The sequence below is a fragment of the Anomaloglossus baeobatrachus genome, chromosome 7, assembly GCF_048569485.1.
Source record: "Anomaloglossus baeobatrachus isolate aAnoBae1 chromosome 7, aAnoBae1.hap1, whole genome shotgun sequence".
Classification (NCBI taxonomy): domain Eukaryota; kingdom Metazoa; phylum Chordata; class Amphibia; order Anura; family Aromobatidae; genus Anomaloglossus; species Anomaloglossus baeobatrachus.
In genome coordinates this window covers 10,795,892-10,805,916 of record NC_134359.1, presented here as the reverse complement: position 1 = coordinate 10,805,916, position 10,025 = coordinate 10,795,892, and the positions used below count along the sequence as shown (strand labels likewise).

General features: G+C 57.0%; 1 protein-coding gene across 2 annotated transcripts; it reads left to right on the top strand.

Annotated features, from left to right (window-relative positions):
- The first annotated feature begins 5,135 nt into the window (after positions 1-5,135).
- TMEM177 (transmembrane protein 177) lies at positions 5,136-8,529 on the top strand. 2 transcript variants are annotated; one of them, XM_075318758.1, is made up of 2 exons: positions 5,136-5,223; positions 6,479-8,528. In XM_075318758.1, exon 2 carries the CDS (start codon positions 6,490-6,492, stop codon positions 7,420-7,422), a length of 933 nt encoding a protein of 310 aa, XP_075174873.1. In that variant the 5' UTR covers positions 5,136-5,223; positions 6,479-6,489; the 3' UTR covers positions 7,423-8,528. The 2 variants fall into 2 exon arrangements, with proteins under 2 accessions (XP_075174873.1, XP_075174874.1); XM_075318759.1 differs by having other exon boundaries at positions 5,143-5,218; positions 6,479-8,529.
- The last annotated feature ends 1,496 nt before the right edge of the window (positions 8,530-10,025 follow it).

Below are 10,025 nucleotides of genomic sequence, written 5' to 3'. Positions count from 1 at the left end.
ATTTTAATACTGTGCGGTATTTTCCATATATTCTAATGAATGTGGAAAAAACGCATAAAAAACACATCCATAAAAATGGGATAAAATGCAGGTAGGATTTTATGCTGCGTTTTATCAGCCAACTACCTGGTACACAGCGGCTAATTTATCACCCAGTCCAGCAATGCGGCTCCAGTGATCCGGCCGGTGTATGAGAACTGTCCAGGAGTGATCTCCATCCAACAATGCATATGTGACCACTGCAGCCAATCCCTGGCCTCACTGGTTATATACATGTCATGCCACAAAAACGGTCAGGCCCCCACTGCTCTGCTCTTTATGGCCAGCTGAGGGGGGTACCAGGACTCGGCCCCCACTGCTCTGCTATGTATGGCCAGCTGAAGGGGGGTACCAGGACTCGGCCCCACTGCTCTGCTATGTATGGCCAGCTGAGGGGGGTACCAGGACTCAGCCCCCACTGCTCTGCTATGTATGGCCAGCTGAAGGGGGGTACCAGGACTCGGCCCCAACTGCTCTGCTATGTATGGCCAGCTGAAGGGGGATACCAGGACTCGGCCCCCACTGCTCTGCTATGTATGGCCAGCTGAGGGGGGTACCAGGACTCGGCCCCCACTGCTCTGCTATTTATGGCCAGCTGAAGGGGGGTACCAGGACTCGGCCCCCACTGCTCTGCTATGTATGGCCAGCTGAAGGGGGTACCAGGACTCGGCCCCAACTGCTCTGCTATGTATGGCCAGCTGAGGGGGGTACCAGGACTCGGCCCCAACTGCTCTGCTATGTATGGCCAGCTGAGGGGGGTACCAGGACTCGGCCCCCACTGCTCTGCTATGTATGGCCAGCTGAGGGGGGTACCAGGACTCGGCCCCCACTGCTCTGCTATTTATGGCCAGCTGAAGGGGGGTACCAGGACTCGGCCCCCACTGCTCTGCTATGTATGGCCAGCTGAAGGGGGTACCAGGACTCGGCCCCCACTGCTCTGCTATGTATGGCCAGCTGAAGGGGGGTACCAGGACTCGGCCCCCACTGCTCTGCTATGTATGGCCAGCTGAAGGGGGGTACCAGGACTCGGCCCCAACTGCTCTGCTATTTATGGCCAGCTGAAGGGGGGTACCAGGACTCGGCCCCCACTGCTCTGCTATGTATGGCCAGCTGAAGGGGGTACCAGGACTCGGCCCCAACTGCTCTGCTATGTATGGCCAGCTGAGGGGGGTACCAGGACTCGGCCCCCACTGCTCGGCTATGTATGGCCAGCTGAGGGGGGTACCAGGACTCGGCCCCCACTGCTCTGCTATGTATGGCCAGCTGAGGGGGGTACCAGGACTCGGCCCCCACTGCTCTGCTATTTATGGCCAGCTGAAGGGGGGTACCAGGACTCGGCCCCCACTGCTCTGCTATGTATGGCCAGCTGAAGGGGGTACCAGGACTCGGCCCCCACTGCTCTGCTATGTATGGCCAGCTGAAGGGGGTACCAGGACTCGGCCCCCACTGCTCTGCTATGTATGGCCAGCTGAGGGGGGTACCAGGACTCGGCCCCCACTGCTCTGCTATGTATGGCCAGCTGAGGGGGGTACCAGGACTCGGCCCCCACTGCTCTGCTATGTATGGCCAGCTGAAGGGGGGTACCAGGACTCGGCCCCAACTGCTCTGCTATGTATGGCCAGCTGAAGGGGGATACCAGGACTCGGCCCCCACTGCTCTGCTATGTATGGCCAGCTGAGGGGGGTACCAGGACTCGGCCCCCACTGCTCTGCTATTTATGGCCAGCTGAAGGGGGGTACCAGGACTCGGCCCCCACTGCTCTGCTATGTATGGCCAGCTGAAGGGGGTACCAGGACTCGGCCCCCACTGCTCTGCTCTTTATGGCCAGCTGAAGGGGGGGTACCAGGACTCGGCCCCCACTGCTCTGCTATGTATGGCCAGCTGAAGGGGGTACCAGGACTCGGCCCCAACTGCTCTGCTATGTATGGCCAGCTGAGGGGGGTACCAGGACTCGGCCCCCACTGCTCTGCTATGTATGGCCAGCTGAGGGGGGTACCAGGACTCGGCCCCCACTGCTCTGCTATGTATGGCCAGCTGAAGGGGGGTACCAGGACTCGGCCCCCACTGCTCTGCTATGTATGGCCAGCTGAGGGGGTACCAGGACTCGGCCCCCACTGCTCTGCTATTTATGGCCAGCTGAGGGGGGTACCAGGACTCGGCCCCCACTGCTCTGCTATGTATGGCCAGCTGAGGGGGGTACCAGGACTCGGCCCCCACTGCTCTGCTATTTATGGCCAGCTGAAGGGGGGTACCAGGACTCGGCCCCCACTGCTCTGCTATGTATGGCCAGCTGAAGGGGGTACCAGGACTCGGCCCCCACTGCTCTGCTCTTTATGGCCAGCTGAAGGGGGGGTACCAGGACTCGGCCCCCACTGCTCTGCTATGTATGGCCAGCTGAAGGGGGTACCAGGACTCGGCCCCAACTGCTCTGCTATGTATGGCCAGCTGAGGGGGGTACCAGGACTCGGCCCCCACTGCTCTGCTATGTATGGCCAGCTGAGGGGGGTACCAGGACTCGGCCCCCACTGCTCTGCTATGTATGGCCAGCTGAAGGGGGGTACCAGGACTCGGCCCCCACTGCTCTGCTATGTATGGCCAGCTGAGGGGGGTACCAGGACTCGGCCCCCACTGCTCTGCTATTTATGGCCAGCTGAGGGGGGTACCAGGACTCGGCCCCCACTGTTCTGCTATGTATGGCCAGCTGAGGGGGTACCAGGACTCGGCCCCCACTGCTCTGCTATGTATGGCCAGCTGAAGGGGGGTACCAGGACTCGGCCCCCACTACTCTGCTATGTATGGCCAGCTGAAGGGGGGTACCAGGACTCGGCCCCAACTGCTCTGCTATGTATGGCCAGCTGAGGGGGGTACCAGGACTCGGCCCCCCACTGCTCTGCTATGTATGGACAGCTGAAGGGGGGTACCAGGACTCGGCCCCCACTGCTCTGCTCTTTATGGCTAGCTGAAGGGGGGTACCAGGACTCGGCCCCCACTGCTCTGCTCTTTATGGCTAGCTGAAGGGGGGTACCAGGACTCGGCCCCCCACTGCTCTGCTCTTTATGGCTAGCTGAAGGGGGGTACCAGGACTCGGCCCCCACTGCTCTGCTATGTATGGCCAGCTGAGGGGGTACCAGGACTCGGCCCCAACTGCTCTGCTATGTATGGCCAGCTGAGGGGGTACCAGGACTCGGCCCCCCACTGCTCTGCTCTTTATGGCCAGCTGAAGGGGGGTACCAGGACTCGGCCCCCACTGCTCTGCTATTTATGGCCAGCTGAGGGGGGTACCAGGACTCGGCCCCCACTGCTCTGCTATTTATGGCCAGCTGAGGGGGGTACCAGGACTCGGCCCCCACTGCTCTGCTATTTATGGCCAGCTGAAGGGGGGTACCAGGACTCGGCCCCCACTGCTCTGCTCTTTATGGCCAGCTGAAGGGGGGTACCAGGACTCGGCCCCCACTGCTCTGCTCTTTATGGCCAGCTGAAGGGGGGGTACCAGGACTCGGCCCCCACTGCTCTGCTCTTTATGGCCAGCTGAAGGGGGGTACCAGGACTCGGCCCCCACTGCTCTGCTCTTTATGGCCAGCTGAAGGGGGGTACCAGGACTCGGCCCCCACTGCTCTGCTCTTTATGGCCAGCTGAAGGGGGATACCAGGACTCGGCCCCCACTGCTCTGCTCTTTATGGCCAGCTGAAGGGGGTACCAGGACTCGGCCCCCACTGCTCTGCTATTTATGGCCAGCTGAAGGGGGTACCAGGACTCGGCCCCCACTGCTCTGCTATTTCTACCATGGATCTCAATGGATCCTTTCTGACCCCTTGATTTATTATGGGGTACATGAGGATTTTCTATTTGCTTCTGTTGGTGTTGATGGATGCCGCCATCTTGTTTATTTCTAGTGTCAATATGGCGGGGAGCGCGGAGCCTCCTGAGCCCTGGAGGGTACAGTATCACGCCTCTGTTTATACATCGCACTGTCCTTTACACAGGATTTTTTCTTCCTTTCTGGATGATCCGAGGAGCTAAAAATTCTGTTCATGACGAACAGAAAAAAAGAAAAGGATCAATAAAACCTACGAGTACAATAAGTAATATCGCACTCGTGTAATTACCCATCCCCTTCTTTTTACTGCTCATCCTATTTTTAAGGGGAACATGTCAGGTGCAATATCCCCCCCCCCCCCCGGACCACGAGCGGTGCTGGTGCATATCGCTAGTCCCTGCCTGACCGTCCCTGTGTCTGGTATCATAGATAAAGAAATATTTCTAAAGATTCTTTATGATCTGCTAACGAGCGCGGGGACTAGTCACATGGGTGGGATTTCCTCCAGCTAGCCGTCCTCTTAACACGTTAGCACGGCCACAGGGGCCACAGGGGTGACTAATATGCTAATGAATGCCCATTGCACAGCGTCATCAGCGGTGATGCTTATACCCATGTCCGTTGTCACCACCCAAGACGCCAGGTTTAGGGTCAGTTCCCTGTGGGTGTACTTACATGCTAAGAGGGCCGACTAGCCAAGGGAAGTAATGCCCTCCTGACTAGTCCCTGCGCTCATTAGCATATCATAAAGGATGTTTAGAAATACTTTATATACAGATCCCTTTATCTATGCTAGTGTATACGGGGACGGTGAGGCAGGATTAGCAGATTGCACCTGACAGGTTCTCTTTAGGATTTTGGATGGTTTTTCATCTCTGGGATCTCCGGATTCCTGTATAATCTTCTCTCCTCCCGTCTCCTCCTAGATTTTCATTATCCCTCCCTTTTCATGCTTTGGATCTGAACGCGCACGACGTGGATCAGTAGACGTTTTTCCAATTTCTTGCAGCCCTGTACAGATATAACATCTCTGTCCCCATTGGAGCTCACAATTTAAATTCCCTATTAAATAACTATTAATAATCACAGTGTGAAAAGAATAAAACATCACATGCTTTTCCTCTAAATTCTACGTCTTCTGATCGGTGCAATCGCCGCGATCCTCTGCTCCCGTCGGATACAATGTGGACACGACTGATACAAGGTATCCACTGCGTGACGTCACCGCGCCGCCTTGGAACGCAGCGTAACCTGCGCGAGTGCTCCCGGCAGCGCTTTACGGCAGAAGGGACTGCACGTGTGCTGGAGGTCAGAGCCGGGACCGGCGCGGCGCAGTTTACCGCGATAGTAGCACGACATGTCGTAAGGTGCATACATTGTAGTCTCTGCCCCTTCTCCACGTAATGAGGCTTAATGGGGGTCTCCAGTCTGATCACTGTCAGGGGTTTCAGCTTCTGGGTGGGATCACTTTTGCCCCCAATGTCATATTACTGTGTTTCTCTGATGCCTTCTGAACCCCCCCCGTAGATAATTTGGGGGTGTTGGACACCGAGGTCCCCAGTGTCTTATTAATGGATCTGTCTATTGCCCCTCCACCCCCCCCTCCTCCACGCACCCCCGGAGGCTCCTGCACAGCCCTGTAGGTAATTTGGGGGTGTGACACAGATGTCCTCTCTGTCATTACTGTCTGTTGCCCCCCACACCCGGAGCCTCCTGCACCCCCCATAGATAATTTAGGGGTGTTGGATACAGAGGCCCCCAATATCATATCACTGTGTTTGTTTGTTTCTTCTCCCCCAAGCCCCCCCCCCCCCCCCCCCCGGTCTCTACTCGCCCCTCCCCAGAGCCTACTGCACCCCCTTTGGTTTGGGGGTGCTGGACACAGATGCCCCCTCTGTCATCATGTTACTGTCTCTGTCTGTCCCCCCCGAGTCTCCTGCACCTCCATCTGTAGATAGTTTAGGGGTGTTGAACACAGAGGCCCCCACTGTCTTATTACTGTGTCTGTCTGTTGTCCCCTTTCCCTCCCCCAGAGCCTCATACATCCCCCTGTTAATACATCCCCCTGTTAATACATCCCCCTGTTAATACATCCCCCTGTTAATAATTTGGGTGTGTTGGACACAGAGGCCCCCGCTGCCGTATTTGTCATTGCCCACCCCCCCATCCCTTCACACTCTCCCTCTGGAGCCTCCTGCACCCCCTCTCCCCCGTAGATAATTTGGGGGTGTTGGACACAGAGGCCCCCTCTGTCATATCACTGTGTCTGTATGTTGCCCTCCCCCCACATCTCTGCCCCCCCCTTTCACACTCTCCCTCTGCTGTCATATCACTGTGTCTGTTGCCCCTCCCCTCCCATCCCTTCACACTCTCCCTCCGGTGCCTCCTGCACCCCCTCTCCCCCGTATATAATTTGGGGGTGCTGGACACAGAGGCCCCCGCTGTCATATCACTGTGTCTGTCTGTTGCCCCTCCCCTCCCATCCCTTCAGACTCCCTCCGGTGCCTCCTGCACCCCCTCTCCCCCCGTAGATAATTTGGGGGTGCTGGACACAGAGGCCCCCGCTGTCTTATCACTGTGTGTGTTGCAGAATCCTCCTGATTTTTGTTCTCTGGTTGTCAGGTTGTCGGAGCATGGCGTCCTCCCTGTTGCTGAAGCTCTGCGTCTTCACTCGGCAGTATCGGGGGAGGCTTCTTGGGGCGTCCTCTCTAGCGCTCTTGGCTGTGAACGTTTCGTACCACGTGTTCCCGGAGCAGACGTTCAGGAAGTTGTATCAGGCGTGGACGAGAGGCGAGGCGGCTCCGCTCAGTGAGCGTCTGCAGACCCTGCTCCGAGACGTCCTGGATGAAGCCCACCTGCCCCCCTCAGGTTTCTCCCCTTTTGCGGCATATGGCTTCCAGCCCGTCAGCGCCGGCGTTCCTTGGTTTCCCAGTGGCTGCTTGATTGGAATTCCCGCCAATTATAACAGTACGGAGGAGGACGGCGCCGGCACCGCGGATCGTCTGCTGGTGATTAATGGGCAGGAGGTGGACTGGGCCAGTGAACCCGGGGTCCGGCTACGAGACTCCCTGACCATATCCATAAAGGCACAAAAATTCTCCTTGGCCCGGGAAGCTCTTCACGCACAGAGCGGTGGCCCCATCCTCCAGGCGTCCGTGGCCCCGCTCTGCCTGACCGGCGTCTGTGTCTCCAGCGTGGCCATCAAGCAGCTCCTAGGTCTGTACTCCGGGCCCGTGATACTAAGGGGGGTCTTCAACGTCCTGGCCCTTCTCCTGGGAGTCACGGGCTACTGTCTCTGCTACGACGCCGTCAGCCAGTGGATGGACTACAGGTCAGACAGAAAGGCGGCCGCAGTGTCTGCGGACTATGCCCGGGGCGGACTGGAGTTCTACGAGAAGATACTGGCACGGAATAGGCTGCTCCGGGGGATAATGGGTAAACCGGGGGAGACCATGTACGCACCCAGCGGGAACCTGTTCCCCAAACATAAACTGAGGCTGAAGCACGCCCCGTACACGTCCCGGAGAGACCGGATCCTGCATGCTCTGGAGAAGCAAGAGGAGTGAAGACTGGCCCGGACCACGCGGATCCTTATATGTGAATCCTATCAACTGATGGCGGTCACTCACCGTTTCGGGACCATTCCCAACATCTCCCATGTCCGATACTGGGCTGCAGAGGTGGTGACAGCCCCGGAGTCCAGTCCCCCCCGTGAGCCCCGGAGCCGTCACCCACCACCACCGTGAGCCCCGGAGTCCGTATCTTCGCCCCCATGAGCCCCGGAGTCGTTGTCCCCACCATCAGCCCCGGAGTCGCCCCCCCCTGCCTTCCGTGAGCCCTGGAGTCGTTTCCACACCCCCGTAATCCCCGCAGTCATCCCCCCCATTCCCGTGAGCCCCGGGCTCATCGTTCTCAACCCCCCACCGTGAGCCCCGGAGTCCTGTCCCCCCGTGAGCCCCGGATGTCTTGTAGGGGCAGGATATGGAGGTTACACCCACCCCGCGTGCTGCTTGGGTGTTGCAGCCGCGGCTCCACTTTCTCGGGGAGCTATATTGTCTCGGTTGCTCCTGAGCGGCAGATGACACGTTTCTGACTCTGCCACATTGTAGCTGTTTGTTCACTTTTGCTAAGGAGCAACTGATAAAGCACGTTACACTGCAGATCTAGGAGCGAGCGGACCTGCGCACCGACACTGCGGGCGATGTCATCTGATCCCTTACAATAAACAGTTACTGTCTAATATTCCACATTTCTATATTGTTTTTATGAATCATTCTTTTGCGCTTGTCTGAAAAAGACGAATCCCCGAAGGACGGTCAGTGTTGGTGACCCCTTTAGCCTCATTAGTGATTGACACCGCTGGGGTCTCCGTCTGAATCCTGTGTTATGGGGATTACAACAGAACCCATAGACTATAATGGGCAGCGTTCTGTCCATGAACACATATGAAGCTCTGCAGCTGTGCTTTACACTGCAGCTCTGCTTGTCACCACGCAGTTTCAGCCGCCCCCCTCCAGTGCCGCTCATGTGACCGGGGATATGATGCCGGGGACGTGACGTGTTGACCTTTGTCATATTATATAACATTAGAATTCTGCCGGATCCGTCCACACTTCTGGAATGTTCCCCGGTGGCTGTGTGACCTCATTACTGTAGATGTGTCCGGGATAGATGAGCGCGCGGCAGACGGTGCGGATACATGTGCCGGCGGCGTGACATCCAGCCCCGTCAGAAGCACATCCCCCTCCCCCGCCGTAACCACGAGAGGAGTCGACGGCAACGGAGAATCCGGCAAATCATTCATACATTACACAGCGGCAAAGACCATAGAACATCTCTGGTTTCCTACATCTCTGCTTGCTGTCAGGGAATGGAGCCCTGGTTCTTACATAATTGGTCTTTAAAAGAAAAAAAAGAGGAAATAAGTAAAATGCACCAAATGTATTACATAAGAGGTGCGAAGCCCGGAGGGCGGCTTATCTGGAAATCGGCATCACTGTCCATGCAATTCCCCCTGCTGCTGCTGCAGCAACAGTCGTGCCCATCCTGCGATGGCTGCAGCCAATCAGTGGCCTCAGCAATGATGTTTGCATGTGTGAAGTGACTACAGTGGCTGGTGATTGGCTGCAGCGTTGATATCATCACTGTAGGATTGGCGAGAGCAATGGGTAGACCGCCACCATTATGTTGTGCAGCGTTGCGCCACAGCTTCTGACAGATTATGTTGGGTGTCATTCAGATAATGGCCGAGCTTATTGGGGCAAAATCCATTTTCCCTCACTCCACCCCCCCCCAAAAAAACACAAGCTTTTCCTACCCAATAAACAGTAGAAAATGGGATCATCTTGGATGAATGTGATTTTTATTTTTTTTTTTTTTAACCAACACCAAAATGTGACCAACCCCATAGACTACAATGGTGCATGTGCCGTCTGTGCGCATTCAGTGTCTGGTGCATGTGCCGTCTGTGCGCATTCAGTGTCTGGTGCATGTGCCGTCTGTGCGCATTCAGTGTCTGGTGCATGTGCCGTCTGTGCGCATTCAGTGTCTGGTGCATGTGCCGTCTGTGCGCATTCAGTGTCTGGTGCATGTGCCGTCTGTGCGCATTCAGTGTCTGGTGCATGTGCCGTCTGTGCGCATTCAGTGTCTGGTGCATGTGCCGTCTGTGTGCATTCAGTGTCTGGTGCATGTGCCGTCTGTGCACAGTGTCTGGTGCATGTGCCGTCTGTGCGAATTCAGTGTCTGGTGCATGTGCCGTCTGTGCGAATTCAGTGTCTGGTGCATGTGCCGTCTGTGCGAATTCAGTGTCTGGTGCATGTGCCGTCTGCGCATTCAGTATCTGGTGCATGTGCCGTCTGTGCGCATTCAGTGTCTGGTGCATGTGCCGTCTGTGCGCATTCAGTGTCTGGTGCATGTGCCGTCTGTGCGCATTCAGTGTCTGGTGCCTGTGCCGTCTGTGCGCATTCAGTGTCTGGTGCCTGTGCCGTCTGTGCGCATTCAGTGTCTGGTGCCTGTGCCGTCTGTGCGCATTCAGTGTCTGGTGCATGTGCCGTCTGTGCGCATTCAGTGTCTGGTGCATGTGCCGTCTGTGCGCATTCAGTGTCTGGTGCATGTGCCGTCTGTGCGCATTCAGTGTCTGGTGCATGTGCCGTCTGTGCGCATTCAGTGT

Coding starts and splice junctions, on each gene's coding strand:
- TMEM177 (XM_075318759.1), top strand. CDS start 6,490: ATGGCGTCCTCCCTGTTGCTGAAGCTCTGCGTCTTCACTCGGCAGTAT.